Below are 21161 nucleotides of genomic sequence, written 5' to 3' on the forward strand. Positions count from 1 at the left end.
TGTTTTTTGTTCTTCAAGAGCTTTAATTTTTATAATCAGGTGAAATTTCATATCAACAGCTGAGTGGTTAGAGGCCAGCCTGTACCAGTGTGTAGGGATTCTTTGATGATAAGACAAGAAAATCAATGCTGAATCTCAAACGTTATATCCTACAATTAACAGAGATCCTTTTTCCTTATCCCAAAGATGGAAGGAGGACCTCTGTTTAAATCTACATCCAACTGTAGATGATTCAAACCTGTAGGACTGCCTGGCTAACTGACCCACAGATGTACAGGGCGATAGGAAGGGAATAAAACTTTACTCATTCAGGATGTCAGGTAGGGTACATTCTCAGCACGGCATGCAGGCCTACAGACACTTCCAGAGGTGCAGATGAGGGTTAACTTCAGGCACAGATGGGATTGTCATCCCAGGCCCAGGAAGGGGAGGAGGCTTAGCAGCGAGGCCGTTTGTTGTCTGTGTGGAAAAGCTTCTTGAGGAATGACAGTTGCAGGTAGCCCGCGGTGACGATGACCACGCTCTGAGCAGCAGACCACCAGTTCACGTAGTTGTAGTTTGAGAGAAGCAGGTAGTGGTCTGCGCCACTTCGCATGCGTGCAAAGTTGTAGTGCCTCCATATGTGGAATATGTGGCCCTGTAGTTTATTGACACTCCCCTGCAAAATGGACATTTATCTGTAGTTTGTTCAGGAAATTATGGGAGAACATCACAGTCTAATTTATTTTTCTTTTCAAACTGGCATAAAAAACACTTTTGTCAGTTGAACTGATCACAATGCTAGATTGAGAACATGGAAACGAGAACAGTCTATGCTAGACATTTGTATTGCTACTTAACCAGGTAACTGGAAGTAGTTTGTACCTCAATGGTGGACAGTGTATCATTCAGGTGTTTCCCCGCCTCCTCCTTATTTACCTGGGCCTTTTCAAAGCCCTCATAGTAGACGCCAAAGTTGAGGAAGACCTGCGTTCTTCCAAATCTATTGTGCAAGTTGCTGAAGCACATCTGGTAAAAACCTAGATTTACAAAATTGCAAAATCGGTGAGGAAACCATGTGACTTTTTTTTCATTCTTTTGGATTAATTCTGCAGTCGTTGCAACAGTACCAGTAACAAACAGGAAAGTCTAATATCTATTGATACGAGCACTTTACCTGTCTCCTCTGTATGGAAGTTGATATGACCTATAGGGTCATCAGTAAAGGTCACCAGGAATCCCTGGGGGGAGCTGACTGTGGTGGACAGGTGCCTGTTATTGGCCACGCCCGTCACCCACTGGACCTGCACACACAGGAAACAGTGATGGCAAGAGTCATCCACATTTAACCTGGAGTTGGCTGCATTCACACAGCCTCAGAATATGCTTGACTAAACAACCCTTCAGCATTTTCTATCTACAGGAAACCATCATATAGAAAATGCTTTTAATCAATAATACGGTGCGTTTGACAGCATTGTATAAATTATGCATGCTCAGGTTGTGGACCAAGTGACTACAGGGACATAATTTAAACATTTACAGTTTTAAAGGGAGAGAGTGAAAGGCAAAAAGGATTTGAGATTTTCTGAAAGTCAACAGCACTTATAGAACGTTATGATATCGTGTATCACTTAAAAATTACAGGTGATAAGACCAAGGGCAACCAGGACTAGGAAGTTGCACCTTCACTGTGACATTTTAATACCGTAACATTTTACAGTTACACAACCTTTCCTCTGGTGTTAGGGTCTGTTGATTAGTTAAAACCAATTTCTGTTGTCAGGTAGTGTATTCTTTATCATTTTTTCAACTGTAACTTTTAAACATTTTGCCCTTATCATGTATTATTATTCACAGTATCCACATGAGCAAGTTTTCATATAGAAGATATTTAGAACAGAGATTCAGCTTTCTCACAATAAAACAAATGACAATGACATCTCCAACAAAATTCAAATCAGATTTTGCACTCACATGTAAGTGCATATCAGCAACTGACAACATGCCAGTTGACAAACAGAATGCTTTTTTGGGAGACATTTAGCATGCGGCAAGTAGTGCATTTATTCAGAATTCTATGCTGGGCTTCAGCTTGGAAAAAAAAAACCACTCTAGTACAATGATAGTAAACTGTGTCCCCAACTCCACCAAGATGCACGATCCCTTACCATGTAGGTCAAGTAGAAGCGTCCACTCTGGTGCGCGAAGTGCCAAAAGCACTGATGCTCAGTGCCGGACAGCACGATGGCGAAGCTGTACTGATCCTGACCCCGGAACAGGTCCTCACCCCCGGCACCGACAAGCGGCTCCGACTTCTGCCCGCGCCCCCCCTGCCCCAGCAGGAGGAGGAGAAAACACAGCACACCTGGCATGGCCTCGCATACACCTTCATGTGCTCTCACACACTGGCGAGGGTGGATGCAGCCGCTGTACCGATGCTAACGGAATGCTCACCGCTGGCTAACGATTAACTAGCGCCACTCGAGAGTCTTTCCATTTTGGATAACGGCTTCACTTCCTTGATAAGATGCATTGATACTCAGTGTAGTGTTGACCGTACATGGATTCAAATCTATATTAACCTTTTATTGCCATAAAACAAAACAAACAATTCTGAACGCCCATTTTTCCTCTCCCTTCTGTATTCCCACTATTATAATTCTTAATATGAGGTACACATTCACACATTTGCACATGCTCTTGACAACAATTGAAAGAGGGCCAGATTTTGTTGATGGAGCATAACGTAAATAACCATGTTCCTGATTTAATTTAATTTTGTTATTTGCATAGCTAGTTCCAGAAGTTAGTTTCCGCCACTCAACTAAACAACGAAGAAAAAAGTATTAATGGAATAACTGGAAGGGTGCCTAAACTTTTGCACATTCCACATTCGCTCTTTTCTTTCTAACTGTTCAATTCAGAAAATAAATATTAACTGCATGTTAAACTTGCAGAAATATGTCATGTTTAAGTTAGTACCAGTAGAGGTCGCTTTAACTTCTTTTTACACATAGATTCAATAAAACACACAATTTTTCCAGGGGTGCCCAAGCAGATGCATATCACTGTATACCCTATTACCTGGATTTTGAGGTAATCACCGCGGTTCTATTGAAAGACACAGAAGACTTGTCACAGGTGCTTCCATCTTTCACCGGTCTCTTTCTATGGAGATCACTCTTTGAGCTTCAGTGCAAAAAACAAAAACACTGCAGTATAATTCCATTATTAATTATATCCATTACTGAGAATAAGGAAAAATACAAAGGCACATACACAGGCTTCTGTGTTCAGGGGACATAATTACCTTAAGCAGATCATCAGTGAGTCGGTCCTCTGTGACCTCCAGGTCCAGTATCTCATCTAGGGGGTCGTGCACAGTCATATCTGGATCAGTCCAGGGAAACAAACGATGGCTGAACCACACACTGATTAATCACATTAATTTAGGAAACTGACAGTTGAAATTTATTCATCATGCACTCCTCTGACCCCAGTGTCTTAACAGTCACCCCCAAAAATATCATCTTATTCTACAAGAAACATCTGCCAGGAATGCAGATATTAAGCCTCACACACACAAATTTGAGACTTGAATGCTGGTCAGCTACTGACAGCAGACACACAACATTTTTCAAAATACAATATTTTGCATCCTAAGGGCCACGAAACCATCCAGGTTTCAAGATCTTTGAATTCTAAAACAAAATTTGATTCCATTCCAGTTGCCTAAAAGCTACTTGTAGGCTGAACTAAAAAATAAGAACAAAAACAATGGCAACTAGAGGAAGACAGACATTTTTACAGGACAGATTAAATATCACAGACATTCCACTCACCTAATGATGGGTTTTGCTGAGATTTAGGCTTTGGGATATGAGGGGAAGTACGAAATGCAATGCAAAAGTGAAGTAGTGTTGAGATGGACCATATGAGCATCATACATGTAAAAATGTAGAACCAAACCACAACAAACACTTCAGAGACACAGCGACCCATTCCTTTATCATTGTGGCCATTATAAAAGAAACTGAACTGGCTGGGCTATATAGCAACTTCAAACAAACGGGTAGGACACTGCCATTGTTTGCTTGAGCAAGGTACCTAAGCTGCATTGCTCCAGTATATGTCCAGCTGTATAAATGGATGCAATGTAAATGCAATGCAAATGTTGTGTAAGTTGTTCTGGATAAGAGTGTCTGCTAAATCCTGGCTGTAATGTAATGTAATGGAAACATTTCAGCAGGCTCCGCTCCAATCTATCTAAGAAATGGCCTGTCCTTACCTCACATGTTTGCAGAAAGGACAGTACTGACTGTTAGCATGGGAGTACTCTGGGTATGGATCACATTCACATAATAAAGACAACAGTGTGGCTGTTGTTCAATTGAGATTCCAACTATGTAAAATAACGTTTTGAAAAAAGCAATGAATTCAGCAATCATTTTTCCAGGCACCCTCCATTTCAAAATGGTGACATCTACAAAACATCATTTTAATGTATATACTATGGAAAACACTTTTTAAAACAAGGATATGCTTGTCCTACACAAGAAAAAAAAAATACAAAATTGTCCAGTGGATTATGAAAAAAAGGCCCTTTACGGCATTCCTTTGCAGAGGTATTTTACAGATACAAGACAGTAATAAAAACATGTTGGGTTTTCATCAAAATCCAAGATCCTATCAGCTCTTCCACATAATCATGGGCTGAATACACATCAAAGTTAGTGATCTCATGTCACAAAGGTGCTTAGAGACAGATTATCAAAACACTTAGAAATAAAAGAGTTTTAAAAAATCAGAGTAAAGCAACGATGTAAGACAATCGCTCCTGTTTTATTTCCCAGAGCCTGGTGGGGCCCATTTTCTGACACTGATGTGATGGATCATAGAGGATGGCTTGAGTTATATTCTGTGGAAACAGAGCAACACAGCACACACACACACACACACACACACACATACACACAGACACACACACACAGTGCACACACACAGCACACACACATACATACACACACAGCACACATAACAGCACACACACGCACACACACACGCATACACGCATACGCACACACAGCACACACACACACAGCATGGTTCCAGGCTGCATCAGACCTCGGGTGAAAGACACAGGAGGCTAAACTGCTGTTCATCCATTCGTTCAAACCTTACAACTTTATTATGCAAAAGAACTACACATTAGAAAGACCATTTATAACACAGATATTTCTTTAAAAACAAAAAAAAATCCAGTTAAATGATATACTGTAGATAACGGAAGTAACCCGTGTATGCTTTCCAGTTACAAAGCTTGACATATCGATTACTCTATTTTCAGGCAAATCCATACTTCTGTTCTGATTAATACGCGTCCTGTTCGGCCAAGATATGCGTCAGCATCGCGACTGATGGGCTCTACAGGAATGAGCAAGTAGCCTGGAAGAGCACGGTGCCTGCGGACTGCAGGCTAAGCGCAGTTCTGCCACAGATCACGCGTGCCGCTTTCACATATGGGCAATCTGGACCCGATTTGGACCTCTGGACCTCCGACAAGAATTTATACAGCACATGCCGAGTAAAAGGAGACTTTTAAGAGTTTCGGAAAATGTGCACTTCTCTTGCTTTGTTAAGTGGAAAACATATTAGGTTTTGTGTTCATGAGATGACTGAATAAAACCATGATGAATTCCCTGCATTGTTAACTGCCTTTGACAACAGATTTTTAATCACATGCCATACATTCTCATGACAGTATTTAAATAAAAGGCCAGTTTCCTCCGATACATTCCCTTAGGGGTCGACCCTGTCCACCTTCTAAAAAGTCTACAAAGAATTTAATTTCACCGAATAACCCTCCCCCCTCCCCTCCCCACACCCCAAAAAAGTTCCATTATTTTCATAATTGCAGCGTTCAATATAAGACATGAAGATTTTGTTCAGAGGCTATACTATTAATAAAACTGATTGCATCATATCATTAAAGTGATTTTAGGCATCTATTCACTTACAGACTGACTACAAGTTTGGCATTGACGGCTGACATCTCTTTTAAATAAAACGCATGCACACATATTTCCAGGGACTAACAAGTTAAGTTATTTGGCCTTTATCAAATGACTATGATAACGGTGCAGGCAATTAATTCGCTAGCCGCTTCAGACGGTGGAGCACTGAAACAGGAGTACCCAATCTGACAACACTTCCACCCGCTGTAAGAGACAGGAGATAAAACACGAGAAGGGGAAAGGGTCGTTCAGACTGACAGCGATAGAGAGAGGGGAGCTGCTGAGCTTGCTGGTGGGATTAGACTGCAAGTTAATTTACTCCATAAAATATCCCATAATGCTTTGGTTAGAAATGCCCCAACTGATGACTCCGGTGAAAATACACATGATTCTCAGCCAGACACGTCTCCAGGTCCTCTGGGGACACAGAAGATGCCTCCCGTAGCTGTCAGAGATAGCTGTTCACACGGAAACTTTTAAAAACCTGGTGAATACTGGTGAATTTGTAGATCCAGCTAGGCCCTGTGTGCCTGAGGGGCCCAATTGGTAATTAAAAAAAAAAAAAAACACCTTTTCATGCAAGTTTTCTGCAGGGCTTTTCCTGGACAGCACAAAGCAGTCCCTGTGCGGGACCTCCCATCGGCTTCAATGGGCAGGGAGGGCCTTTTGTGCAGTGTTCCTCCAGCGTTTGTTTTTGACCGTCCTGTGTGGTTCCCCCCCCCCCGTTTAAAGATTCTGAGCAGAGGACTTCTTTCTTTCTGCACAGCTGCCCATCACTGCCAGGCCCCCAGCGTTTGCATGACAAAACCGGTTTCCATGTGACGGCATTGGGAAGCCTGGCATAGCACCGGCGGCATTAAAAACCCAAGTCAGGTCGGGCGGAGGGGGGCAGCGTGTCCCTTACTTCACGCCGTCCCACTACATCAGCACTGCCCCGGCTCAGAAACGGACCCAGAGCCTACCGCGGACGGGCACCTCAGTCTTCCCCCATCCCACCACAGCATCGCCAGGCATGGCTGCGGGAAGACAGTCATGGGTAACCGAGAACGAACTCTCATCATCATCATCCTCACCTCCTCTGTCTCTGCCCCCCCAAAACAGCAAAGAAATATGTAATTATGTACATTGTTTTAAGATGGAAAATACATGTACAAGAAGGATGGAAAGAAATACTGTGATGTGATGATTAAAAAATCCCACGGTTTAATTTTCCCCCCAATATACACTGTCATTGCGGGTGGTGATCTAAAATTATTCTCCAGCAGAAGCATTCTAAAAACTGTTTCATTACTGAGGCCAGCATGATATGCGAAATTAAAAATAAAAAAAAGAAAATCACAAAAAAACATTTTTGAAAAAGTTTAAAATCTAAAAACAAAGAAAAAAATCACAATCAGCAGTTTCCCCTGGGGCGCGGGTGGGGGGATGCGGGGGTGGCGGGGTGGGGGGGCGGGAGGGGGGACAGTCGTAGTGGTTAATCAGGTTCCATGTCCCATAGGTCCTCCAGTGAGCCCCCGGACGGCTGCCCTGTGCTCCCCCACACCGGGGGGCTCCAGCCGTTGGGACAGATGGGAAAGAGGCAGCATCAACATCGAAACTGGCTGGATCCTCAGCTAAAGAGTCATTAAAGGGAGCATGGCGGGGGTGGGGGCAGGGGGGGTAGCTCTCCAATGCCCAAAACTTCTTTGTTCTTCTTCTCACGAGTGACATCCTGTCTCCCACCCTGATTAATAATAAAGGCTTTATGTAGTGTTTAATACCATAAGCCCATTACCATCACCTCACCAGCTCTGACAGTCCGATGAGCAGTGTCTCTTGTTCCTTTAGTTTCATACTGCAGGTTTACTTAAAAGGCAAAACACAAAAGAAGTGTCCAGTACAAGATAATCTGTGTATTAATATGTGTGGATATATATATATTTGTACATTTATATAGATTAATGTATACATCTGGAGGTACTGCAATACATGCAGGCCGACTTCTCCCTGTTGTTCGACGAGGGCGGTACCAGCTGAAGGTTCCCTTGGCAACGCCCCTCCCCCCTCCCCCACCCCTTTGATGCGTTTCCCCGAGCACCCCTGGCAGGAGTGAGAGCGCACGGGTGCGTAAGGGGAGGTGGCTGACCGGGGGCGGGGGGGGGGGGCGCCGCCCCGCGGGGGGTGCGGGGTGGGGTGGGGGTGGGACGTCCTCAGACGGAGAACTCGGGCCCGCCCTTGCGCGACCGTGTCATCAGAAGGCGCCGCAGACGCAGTCCGGCGAAGGGGTTGATCCACAGCAGGGACGGCTGGCCGCCGAACACCGTCTTCATCCCCTCCCAGCGCACGCGCCGCTCCCAGGTGGGCTTCTCGTTCTTCAGCCGCTCGATCTCCTGCGGGACGGACACACAGACAGGTGAGACTCTACCCACAGACAGGTGAGCTCCTACACTACCTACAGGCAGGTGAGACTCTATCCACAGACAGGTGAGAACCTACCCACAGACAGGTGAGACCCAACCCTGACCCTACCCTACCACAAACAGGTAAGACCCAACACACAGACAGGTAAGCCCCTACCCTACCCAAAGACAGGTGAGATTCCACCCTACCCACAAACAGGTGATCCCCTACCCTCCCCACAGACAGGTAAAACCTTACCCTACCGTACCCACAGACAGATAAGACCCTACCCTACCCACAGACCCTACAGCCTCTGTTTACACCACAGGCTCCACAGTTACTGTATACTGCGTCTGCACCTCTGTGGTGTGCTTCGACCAGCAGCAGGCAGTCACCAGGCAGTAAAATTTACCTGAAAACCTTTCAACCATGACGATCATTATATTTCACTTCTGGAATGCTTTTTATGTTAGTGAAAACACCCGGAACGTACGCATCAATTTTGAGATTTGATGTGTAAAAATTACCCCTGGCTTTCATATTTGCACATATTCTAAGAAAAATACTTCACTGTAGCAATCCAGGTTCATGACAAGCGTTTAAATTAAATCGAGTTTAATACTAAAACTGCTCCTGCCTCAGGTCTTTTATCATAAAAACTTAATAACAGGCTCTGCAATACGATGACACACACTGCTGAAATACAATGACAGAGAAATCTCATACATTTAAGCTATCCGGTGTTCGACTGCGACTGGGTTATTAGAAACTTCACCAATAATGAACTCTGACTGATGCTGAGCTACTATCGCTCCCATAAGATCTTTTCAGACAGAGAGACAAAGAAAAACAAAACAGAAGTCGGCTCTATCCTTTTCCAACTTCCAACAAGCCTGCTGAACGCATGTTCACAGAGAGACAGGAAGTGAACGCAAGTCCACACGGAGACAGGAAGTGAACACGTGTTCACAGAGAAACAGATAAATGGACTGCATTTATATAGCGCTTTTATCCAAAGCGCTTTACAATTGATGCCTCTCATTCACCCATTTGCGCACACACACTCACACACCAACGGTGAAAGGCTGCCATGCAAGGTACCAATCAGCTCGTTGGGAGCAATTAGGGGTTAGGCGTCTTGCTCAGTGACACTTCGACACGCCCAGGGCGGGGGATCAAACTGGCAACCCTCCAACTGCCAGACAACCGCTCTTACCTCCTGAGCTATGTTACCCCATACAGGAAGTGAATGCATGTTCACAAAGAGACAGGAAGTGAGCACATGTTCACCGTGAGACAGGAAGCCGGCCTCACAGCAGCTCAGCCTTCTCAGAGGGCCTCGCTTCCTGCTCCCTGTCAGGTACTGTGCAGTCTCCATGGAGACGTTCCAGGTGGCCCTGAGTGACCCCGCCTCTCGTCAGCCCTGCTAGGGGTGCGCCCCGCCTGCCCTCCATCCCATGGGGAACCCCAGGGGGCTGCTGACGGGACTGCCGCTCCCAATGCGGCAGCACAGCAGAATGGCAAGCTGGGCACATACTCATTACGGTTTCATACCCAGCCCTGCTAGTGATGCTGGTTTATGTGAGCCTTTATACGGCTTTTTATGCACAAACGCACAAACATTACTGTCACTTACGCGTAAGCAGCTGCTTCTGTTCACAGCCACAGATTTATAAAAATAAAAAACTCATCCCTGAATATTTCTGGTGAATCACACTTCTGGGAAATGAGCAACCAAAAAAGCACTGAAAGAAAAACAAAGACAAACACTCAGATAGAGATGTACTTCGTTTTAACAAAAAAACCAAACCAGTGATCTTCCCAAATGACCTTGCTGGCTCAGGGCTCGATGCAAAAGCACAATCTCAAGAAAGGGACTGACATACAGCTTGTATAAAAACACTGCACTTAGGCCTAATTTCTACGAGTGCCATTTAGTGCCGTCTAAAAGGTAGAGAATGACGCATTTCTGAAATTGTTTGTCAGGTTCAGTCTGGGATGTACCTGCATCACCGTCTTACACCCATTAATAATTCAATTTGACCTGAAATAGCAAAAAGGCCTCCGAGTTGAAGCGTGTCAGCGCACAAGGGGAAATCTTTCTGGCAGCCTATTTATAGCGACCGAACAAGCTCCGGTGTTTTCTGGGAGCGTTGCAGCTCCCGCAGAGACTCCGCCGGGGTGCGACGCTAGCGTTTATTAATATCGCGCCGGCTCGTCGCCGTGCCAACGTGTGAATGCAGACGGTCGCCTGCTTCGCTCTCGTCCGCGGGAGAAGAGGTGGCACTCCACGTGGACCGCAGCACTCCACATGGACCGCAGCACTCCACGTGGACCGCAGCACTCCACGTGGACCGCAGCACTCCACATGGACCGCAGCACTCCACGTGGACCGCAGCACTCCACGTGGACCGCAGCCCTCCACGTGGACCGCAGCACTCCACATGGACCGCAGCACTCCACGTGGACCGCAGCCCTTCAGATGAAGCTTTCTCCTCTTGGCCGGACCGCAATGACGAGATGGGGGACCCAGCCCTCAAAATGGAGAATGTCTGTGACTGAGTGACTGGAGTGACTGAGTGACTGAGTGACTGGAGTCACTGGAGTGACTGAGTGATGAAGTTACACTATTGGTCAGCTGAGTTATGAAGTTACGCCATTGGTCGGCTGGATTACGTGTGCTAGGTCCAGCCATATACTAGGCATTAACCTGGTCTTGTTAATCGTGCCACAGCTGTCACTGTGGGGGGGGGGGGGGGGGGGGAGACAGACCGAAAGGCCAAAGACAGACCCTGCATCCAGCTCAGACAGGATGACTCATATCTTCGGTCTCCACGGCGATGCACCTCACTAACTGCCCAGACTGCTGTTTGTGCCGCAGTGGCTGTGGAACCCTGCTGCTCTGAACTGCACTGCACTGATCTAACTGCCACTCTCCACTCAGATTCCCTTTATCTCTGCGCGTAGCCACCCCGAAAAATGCGAGCTGCCATTTGAAGCAGATTATGACATCGGGGTTTTGGGCAGTGTGCAGAACATGCCACCATAACTTAATCTGAATAGCCTGTGTATACACAGTGTTTCAGATTGCCCTTATTTGATGTTTACACTAACTGAACAAGACTTTACTGCAGAATATGTTGGTACAGATCTGCACCTCAAAATCCTTTAATTAAAATCTACAACAAGACGTACTTCAGCAGAAGTTCTTTTCAAATCAGGTAACAGTATGACAGAAGTTAACAAGTGCATCTGATACTCTCGCTGGTAGGAAGAATGACTAAGCACTAAGATTGGATTCGTTCAGCGGTGACGATGGTCCTGGGTGTGCTGCTGTGAGAGAGCACACGCACCTGGGCTGCATTAGCCAATCAGCCCAGGTGCTTAAAGGTGCGTTCCCCTCAGCAGCTCGGTGCCGAGACCAGGAGCTCACACCGAGAGTGCGTTTATCATTTTAATTTGTTCGGTTTCGGTTGTGTTCAACCTGAGCACACAGGACTAAAAAGAGGAACTGGTCAACTGAAAAGTTTGCCAGTGGATCCCAGCGGCATGCTGAAAATCAGCCCTGGGTTTTTACTTTCTTCTGTCTTTATCATTTTAGTTTGTTGTTTTAGTTTATTGTTTTCGCCCGGAACCCTTGAGGGGGGGAAGGGTGAAGATGTTCATTTCATTTTGTGTTTGTGTGGGCGCTCTCTCTCTCTCTCTCTCTCTCCATGCGGCAACCAATGGTGTTCCCCGGCACTGCCGCATCTCCCCCCCAGGGGTGTCACGCTGGCGTGTGACAAAGGCATTGCACAAAAATGAGGCCAAAACATTTTTTTTTGTCTGTTAAATTCCTTTGGGGAACACTGAGGACCTTATTCCACCCATAAACAGCCATGACCAGCTATCATGAAACTGATCGGGCATTATCAGCCAATATTAATATTGGGGGGCGACATAGCTCAGGAGGTAAGACCGATTGTCTGGCAGTCGGAGGGTTGCCGGTTCAAACCCCGCCCTGGGCGTGTCGAAGTGTCCTTGAGCAAGACACCTAACCCCCAACTGCTCTGGCGAATGAGAGGCATCAATTGTAAAGCGCTTTGGATAAAAGCGCAGGATGCTTGAACTATTTTAAGAGCGGACACTCCCATCAGTTATGCACTGATGTTGTAACATCCTTTTCTGCCAATAAGCTTCCATTCACAGTCACATGGTGGCTGAACGCATTGTGCAATCTACCGCTTCAACTGCAACGTGTTTCCTGCCAAACGACAAACAAAAACACAAGAAGGCAAATGCGATCACTCACAAAGAAACGTCACAAACCGACGATAACATAGCCTAAGGTACAGAGTACATCTACAACACACTGAGGATTTCTGTAATTCCACAGTCACCAAAGACACGGTCAAAATCCCCCACTGAATAAAATTCCATCCAATAATTATCTGTTCAATCAATCATCCTTTATTTCTCAGATGTCACATCGAGGGAACACGCCCTCATTTACAATGATTATTCTACAGCGCCTGTTTCTGTGAAAAGGGTAACATCATTATGGCCAAGTCATGGCTGCATGGGCGTTCACTGCTTGAGCGATGCTGGTGGGAGAATATATATTACTGCGCGTTCAGCCTAATCCAGTTTCAGTTTAATACTGGCGATATTTCATGATTATTACGTAAAACTGAGGGTTCACTTATGCATTCACTACATTTATTATCCCACGAACGCACACATTTTTTCCACCATTAATGGTTAACATGACAAAAGATGGTTTTCAAAGTATATTGTGCACATCCACTGAGCAGCGACACTTTTCTGCCCCCTCATAATCCAGCATGTGAAGTCAAGGCAAATATTCTGAACTATATTCCCAGAGGGATTAAGGACAAGAAAATCGGCACGCTTAAGAATTTCAAAGGGTTTAAGAGTTCACAGGATTGCCTGGTGATTAAATCGTCTGTCCCAGATGGAGGGGGGGGGGCATTCAGGCCTTCCTTAAGGCAGGAATCACACAGGTCCCATATTAGGTTTTATTTTTCATTCAGAGAACCCAGAGTGTAAATTACACATAATAATAACCAAAAAAGTTAACAGAAAATCTGAAATTCTGGAAAAATATGAGAGGGTAGGGCTCTTTCTGTGCAGCTGAGAATCACAGGAAGTGCAAGAGGATGCAAATGATCATTTGCAGCTATGGGCTTTGAATAACAGCCAATGAGCAACATTACAAGATTACTTTATTCCTTTTCCAGAAATAAAACCCACGTTTACCGCCGATACATTTTTGGTTATGAGGGACCATGTTTCTGTGCCACCCGTTTGTGTTCAAGCAGAAAATAACTGGGATGTTGCACAGTGTGACTCACTTAACAGAACAGACTTACACTGTGCCCTAAAAGCAGAACCCACAGGCTGCTGCTTACTACAAATTGCCAAGTATGAGCTGCCACACTTCTGTGTTGGGCAATTAACGCATGCATGCGCACACACACACACACACACACATGCGCGTTTGTGCCTACGTGCATACACAAGTAAGGTTGATTCTAAAAGTCTTGTTGCCTGGAAACCCTAGGAGTGTTGTTTTTCTCTCTGTAGTTACTGTTGCTCTAGTAAAGCCTACAGAAAGCAGTTCTGAAAATGTTCCAGGATGCGAGGGGCCCACTGACTGAGTGTGATGTCATACACAGAGGTCTGGAGCAGGGCCTATGGTTTGGGCATGGGCCTGCTGACTGAGTGTGATGTCATACACAGAGGTGTTGAGCAGGGGCCTGGGTCTGGGCACAGGCCTGCTGACTGAGTGTGATGTCATACACAGAGGTCTGGAGCGGGGCCTATGGTTTGGGCATGGGCCTGCTGACTGAGTGTGATGTCATACACAGAGGTCTGGAGCAGGGCCTATGGTTCGGGATACGCCGTGATGTCGGAGACCCCCAGAACTCACCGTCTCGTCGTTGCAGATGGAGTGGATCTGGGTGCCGAACATGACGGCGGTGAAGGTGAGGAAGAGGAGCGCCTCCAGGCACAGGAAGATCATGAGCATGACGGCGACCGGCGGGGAGAAGTCGCTGCACTCTGCAACGGCAGCAGCAGAAGCACAGCAGCGTCAGAGACAACCAAAATGTTGCCTGTCATCCAATCAGACGCCATCTCTGAGCCGTTACTCACGGCAACGACCCCGGCCATGCCACTCACAGGAGCGGTAAAAACCCTCCACAGCCTCCGGATTTGCACACAAAAAAATTTACGGGTGGGGCATCAGTGAAATACTAGAGCAACCACAGGTCCACCAAAGTAAATGTTCCGGGCAAGAGACAGAGAGGACACTGCAGTGATAATTATCCCCTGGGCTGCACTGTGGCCAATGGGCTGATCCGTAGCACAGCACACCCATTCAACACGCCCATGGCGGGGGTCTCGTTAAAATGGGGCAGGGGCAGGGGCAGGGGCAGTCAGCACGAAGGAGCAGAGCGTGCCGTTCTGCACCACGGCCTTCGCACCCACCACACACACACACACACACACACACACACACACCGTCACTGTCAATCACAGGCGAGGGACACCTACCACTCCACTGGACTTTGACACAGGTGAAAAACTGGAACCCACTCAGGACAAGGGCATGGGTAGAAATCAGGGCTATATACATCTGCAATGAGAGCGAGAGAGAGAGAGGGAGGCAGGGAGGGAGAGGGAGACGAACAGAGAGGAGGGGGGGAGAAAGAGAGAGGGAGAGGGCGAGGGGGAGAGAGAGAGAGAGAGAGAGAGAGAGAGAGAGAGAAAATTAGACATGAATGCTTAGTGCCGTCACACTTGGTGCTTGACTTTGACCAGTTTATGTCGCCATTTTTGTTTCGTGGTGACGGTATCGTTCTTCTGCGCGCGGCGCTCCTTGACTTCCTCCGAGGGCTCGTTTGTCGGTGGCAAACAGACAGAGAAAAGTGCGCCGGGGAGCGAGAGAGAGTACACTCTACCCCAATTTTCTGCGCTGAGAAAAAAAGGCGCTGATAGCTGTGAGCCCCGCCAGCCGATTGGGGGTCATTCTGGTTCAGCTTTCAGCGCCTGGTTCCACACTTCCAAAATACAAACACCGCAGGGAACGATGCGCATACTCCACTCCACCGGCTACCAAACGGATTGATTTTCAAAGGCGGCCTTAAACCCCCAGGTGATTTATCGCAAAGTCTAGGAGAATTTCACGACGCAGCGAATGCCTGTTAGCGTTCGTCTCTTTGCAGACGTCGCGAAACAGAAAGAGCCGGCCGGTCTCAGACGACTTCAGAGTAAATGAATAAGTTGCTTTTCTTTCTTTTCTTTTGTAGCACATCTCAGGACGTGAGACACTAAAAGCAACTTGTTCGTTTTGGTTCATTGCGATGCACTGCCAGCTCTGTGCCCTGCGGAGAGACTCACACGCAGAAAGATACAGACTTAACCCACACTGGCGCACAGAGTACACGCACAACCACAGGAACTGAAATCTCATTTGTTTAAAAAAAATTTTTTTTTAAATGCTGCTACCAGTCTGTTTTTGGTCCTGCTTTCGATGGCAAGCCAATGAGGACAAGTTAAGGAATAATTAACCAAGAGGAATGTAATTAAATCTTTCCAAACACTGAACCTGAGGTAACTCTGAACATGCAAACCGTTCGCTTCAGCCAACTCTGGACCGCACGCTGGCACCAGCTGCGGCTAGCGATCTGACAGGTTTCGCTTCTGTCGCACGATTCTCCGGTACCTGGCTTTGTGACCACTTCCTCTGCAAAACAAATGCGTTCAGCGACCTCATTTCCTGCACGACCGAGACGAATTTCACTCACGGTGAAGAGCACAAAGAACCTCTGGTTGTTCTCTCCCACGCAGTTATTGACCCAGGGGCAGTGGTGATCCATCTTCCGGATGCATCTCTTACAAATACTGTGGAAAGGGGCGGGGGTGGGGGGGAAACGGGACAGAGTTATTCCGCTGTCATCAGTAAAGACCACAGAAACGATGGTAATGGAGGTCACAGGATACTGTAGCTCAAGGCATTGCCATCTCTGAACTGTTCTGGGCAAGGAAGGTATTAATGCATCTGTAATGATGAGAGGAACCGATATTGCAACTGTAAGCCTGGCAGAAAACAATCCTTCACCAACACAGCTCTCCAAGTTCTCCTTTTCAACCTTATGCAGACAGAAACTGAAAATCACCATGCCGTGACAAGAAATATTTACAAAAATCTTTAGCAAAAATGTATGCCTACATCTTATCCTATGTATGTCATTCAGACTTAACCTTCTTACCGACTCCAGTGTAGGCCAGCTGCAGCCTAACACATGAAAGCAACACTGGATTTGGTCCTTGTCTCATTACCAAGCAAGATGGCTGTCACAAATCTCTGACAGTTAAATAAACTTCCAGTTTTCATGTTATGATTGTATGATTTAGGTCATACTACTGCTCCATGCTGTATCAGCTCACGATTATAAGCGTTTGAAATATTATAAACTCACACTTAGTTACGCTACTACTACTAGTTAAACACAGTCATTGACATCAGTTTCCTCTGTTCCAGCACATAACACAGTTGAAATAATGAAGTATATTTTCATACCCAGGCCCAGTGCATTCTCTCTGAAGAGCTAGCCAGTGACTGGCCTTCCCATAGAGAACACACAGCACAGCTACAACTTGCAGGCCTTCCGTTTAATTTCGCAGCTGAAATTCGGTTAAATTTAAAACGTGTTTAAGCACTTCAAAGCACAACAGGCGCTGGCCAATTATAGCCAGCATTAGAAATCAATTCCGACTGTCTAGCAGAGACGACAGCGGGGGGGGGCAGACAAAAGCGCCTGGCACTCGACCGATAGGGTGAAACCTGACCAATCACATCGTTTCTAAACCTGTACGTTGTCTGCTACGTGTCCAATCGCCGGGCACCTTCTTACCTGCAGTGGTGGGCTCTCTCCGGCTTGATGCTGCAGCACTTGGGACACTTGTAGATGACCTCCCCGGGCTTCAGCTGCAAGCTGTCCATGTACTCCTTGGTGGCATTGCCCTTGGGCACCGCCCCCTGCGGGCACAAGCACGGGCACGGTCAGCCAGGGGACGGAGGGGTAGAGAGATGGAGAGAGAGAGAGAGGGAGGGAGGGAGGGAGAGAGAGAAAGAGGGAGGGAGGGAGGGAGGGAGAGAGAGAGAGTGGAGGCAGAACACACAGGCTGAAAGAGAAATGGGAGCGCACAGAGGTCAGAGGGAAGGTAAAGATAGGAAAGATGGAGTACAGAGAGAGAGAGAGAACGGGGCAGGACAGATATAGTACAGAGTTGGAGCAGAAAAAAAGGACAGAGAGGGGAGATCAGAGAAAGGATTAAAAAAGGGAAGAAAGAGCAGAGAAAGTGAGGACAGAATGAGTAGAGGGAGAATGGGCAGAGTGGGAAGACAAAAAGAAAACACTAAGAGAGTATAGAGAGAGGACATCTGAGCTGGCATCACAGGAATAACCCAGCGCCCAGAGCCGAGCCTGCGTCACTGAAATAACCCAGCACCTAGAGCCGAGCCTGCATCACTGAAATAACCCAGCACCTACAGCCGAGCCTGCATCACTGAAATAACCCAGCACCTAGAGCCGAGCCTGCATCACTGAAATAACCCAGCACCTAGAGCCGAGCCTGCATCACTGAAATAACCAGCACCAGGCCAGCTGCATCACCTGAAATAACCAGCACCTAGAGCCCTGCATCACTGCACAATGCATCACTCCAGCACCTAGAGCCGTGCCTGCATCACTGAAATAACCCGGTACCTAGAAGCTCATCCTCATCATGCATTCATCAAGCATGTGAGCTGCATTCTCTACCCCTTCCATAGCCACTGTGCTTGTGTTCATCTGATTCACAGTGGCAGTCATTACGGACTGGACTGCCATTCACTGCAACCCCTTGTCAGTGCTACTGAAGCAGTTGAGCGTAGTGAGTAGTACACAGTAAGTGTAGCAGATATTTCTGTTTGCACGACTGCCTTTATAACCAGAATCAATGAGACACAAAGCCATGCCTCCCCCCCGCACCCCCCCCCCCCCTCCTCGGTGACAGCCCCCCCAGCCTGCTCCAGACAGCTCTCATCAGCACCCTGTCACTGCTCTTCACCCAGGGGGCCGGACCTGCATTCCTGCTTTAGGCGGAAACTCAAGTCACCCGGCCTAGCGATTGGCTGACAGCAGCCATCGATCACATGCTGAAACCATGCCCTCTACAGAAATTCCTATCAAAACCTAAATTACCTGTTCTGCATACTCAGGTGAACTGTTTGATTAACCTACTCCCCCCACTCACTGAGCCCACCCCACATATTACCCCCCCCCCCCAACTCTCAGATGGTGTGGCATGAACTCACAACTCATGCACGCAAAACCTCTACTGCCCAGCTGATGGATGTGAGTGTTGGTACAGGTTTTTAAGAGTACAGCAGTGTGTGTTGTTAGAATGGGTTGAGTGAGCACCTTGAATACCAAGGAGGGTAACAGTACACTTGAGTACAGGCACCTTGTGGGCTCTGACAGAATCATCACAGCACAAACACTGTGTAGGAACTAGGATTTACTTCAATCTGATGGATATCATGAGTTCATGAACACAAATCACCACCACACAGGATAGATATGAAGCACTGACCCACCACTGACCACCATGTTAGTCCCATTCTCAGCCAAGCAGACTCCTGGCCCACCACTAGAAATACACTCACCAAAGGACAACATGTTCATGCTAAAGGACACAGCTAATCTGGGACAGCCGATATGCAAATGTGACCCGCCACAGATAATGGCACTAAATCACCCCTCATCCCTCTCTCATTTTTACCTGAGCCTGCCCCCACAACACACTCCCAACCCCCGCCCCCAAACCCGTCTCTGGCCCCGACCACCCCCCCCCCACTCCCGGCCCCGCCCGAGCTGTCACTCACCGGGTCGGTCAGCATGGTGCGCAGGTGTGACGTCAGAGCCAGCACGGCCAGGCAGTTGAAGGCCACCCCGTTGGCCAGCGCGTACCAGAAGTTCTTGGACGGCAGCAGCATGACGAAGGTGACCACGAAGTCGGCGTACAGCACCAGGAACCAGGTCATGAAGGCGCACACCATGCCGCAGCCGTCCTGGATGAACCACACCCGCTCGCCCTCCCCCCCGGGGCCCGCCCCCGCCTCAGACTCCTCCTCCCCACCCAGCAGGGGGTGGTGCTGCTCAACATCGCGCAGCCGGTGGCCTGAAGACTGCATTCTTCCCTAAGGGAGGGGGGGAGAGAGAGAGAGAGAGAGCGGGGGGAGAGAGAGGGAGAAAGAGAGAGAGAGAGAGCAGGGAGAGAGTGAGAGCAGAGAGAGAGTGAGAGTGAGAACTTCATTCACCTCCTTTTTAATATCACAGCTCTTCACAAATCAGCACAGCGGACAGGACATATGAAGTCGTCACAGACTATGAAAGAGTGACAGTGAGGTAACACTGGAGCCCATGAACCCCAGCTCTCCAGGGATCTTCAGGCAGGGGGGGGGAAGACCTCCAGGACGGGCCTGGCACAGTCGAGAGAGTGCTTTGGCACAGCTTGGCACGGCTCTACTGCTTTCCAGGACACTGACATAACAGTCTGTGCACTATTAAACTACTATTACACTACTGAACTATTAAAGTCCCCACCGCGGAGCACAATAGGCTGAGAAGAACGAGAGTAGGGACAGGGGAAGGAAGGAGGAATCCACCTGAGACTCAGTCCCTCCTCACCAATCAATGGAGAGAAACCTTCAGGGAGAGGATCTCGGGAGAGCGGCAATGAACACCGGTTACAATCAGACACTCGGCCAAAGTACAAACCGTCGCCTCTCTGAACTCACCCTGCTGCCCTTATGATGCGGACATCTGCCAGTCAATGCTTAAAACGCAGCTCTTTTCACGGGCTAGTGAGCGCAAAGGCATTAGTTTGCTTAAGTGTGCATTTATGAAAACACCAGCACAACTGCGGTAAACAAGGCACTAATTAGATTTTCTTTAATGGAATGGGTAATGGCTCATTAATATCTGCACTGTTCCTTCCACAGCCTCGTGTAATCTGAAGACACGTCTGACAGCGCAGATGATTTCTGGAGTAACAGAATACAAATGAGAAAGCTGATATGTGGAGACAAGCAGAGCAGAAGCGGACACAGAGAAAATACCTACACAACCTGAAAAAGGGATGATGTACACGAACAGCCCAATATACCTACACAACCTGAAAAAGGGATGATGTACACGGACAGCCCAGTCTAACCTGAGGGCAGATCAGCAGCAACCTGAATGGCCCGCCTGTTTTACTAACATCTGAAGAGTGTTTGTATTACTGACACTGTATTTCCAGACGCCTTCTACAACCTGAAAATTCATACTCAGCTGGGAAAACAAACAACGCTGCCCACGTGTGTGTTTCGCGGTAGGACCACAGTCAGCACGGCCTCACTCACACATACTTTCCGACCCCTGCTCTTCTCCTCTCACTCGCTCTCCTCCAACTCATTCCCCCTCTCTCTCTCTCTCCCACTCATTCCATCTCTCTCTCTTTCTCTCTCTCTCACTCGTTCCCTCTCTCTCTCTCTCACTCATTCCCTCTCTCTCTCTCTCTCTCTCTCTCTCTCACTCGTTCCCTCTCCTTCACACTCATTCTCTCTCTCTCTCTCTCGCTCTCTCCAAGACTCAACAAAAGCGTGTGTGTTCTCACTCCATCATGCAAACAAATGCATATAATTTCAGGGGCAACTGCACACATTTGCTTATAGAAACAGGCTGTGGGGGA

General features: G+C 47.5%; 2 protein-coding genes across 3 annotated transcripts in view; both read right to left on the reverse strand.

The window, feature by feature from the left end:
* Nucleotides 1–16: 16 nt before the first annotated feature.
* LOC135241547 (transmembrane emp24 domain-containing protein 6-like) lies at nucleotides 17–3801 on the reverse strand. The gene is made up of 4 exons (XM_064312036.1): nucleotides 2151–3801; nucleotides 1157–1283; nucleotides 865–1019; nucleotides 17–658 (listed from the first exon to the last, which is right to left on the reverse strand). Exons 1-4 carry the CDS (start codon nucleotides 2352–2354, stop codon nucleotides 437–439), a joined length of 708 nt encoding a protein of 235 aa, XP_064168106.1. The 5' UTR covers nucleotides 2355–3801; the 3' UTR covers nucleotides 17–436.
* Nucleotides 3802–5147: 1346 nt separating this feature from the next.
* zdhhc7 (zinc finger DHHC-type palmitoyltransferase 7) overlaps nucleotides 5148–21161 on the reverse strand; it is a 30310-nt gene continuing 14296 nt past the window's right edge. For both annotated transcript variants that reach the window (XM_064312032.1, XM_064312033.1), the window contains exons 3-8: nucleotides 19312–19626; nucleotides 17297–17421; nucleotides 16187–16283; nucleotides 14934–15015; nucleotides 14308–14438; nucleotides 5148–8365 (exon numbers count right to left, since the gene is read on the reverse strand). In XM_064312032.1, the coding sequence (XP_064168102.1) occupies nucleotides 8186–8365; nucleotides 14308–14438; nucleotides 14934–15015; nucleotides 16187–16283; nucleotides 17297–17421; nucleotides 19312–19620 (924 nt within the window). In that variant the 5' untranslated portion in view covers nucleotides 19621–19626 and the 3' untranslated portion in view covers nucleotides 5148–8185. The remainder of the gene's footprint in view (nucleotides 8366–14307; nucleotides 14439–14933; nucleotides 15016–16186; nucleotides 16284–17296; nucleotides 17422–19311; nucleotides 19627–21161) is intronic.

This window comes from Anguilla rostrata, chromosome 16 (genome assembly GCF_018555375.3).
Source record: "Anguilla rostrata isolate EN2019 chromosome 16, ASM1855537v3, whole genome shotgun sequence".
Classification (NCBI taxonomy): Eukaryota; Metazoa; Chordata; class Actinopteri; order Anguilliformes; family Anguillidae; genus Anguilla; species Anguilla rostrata.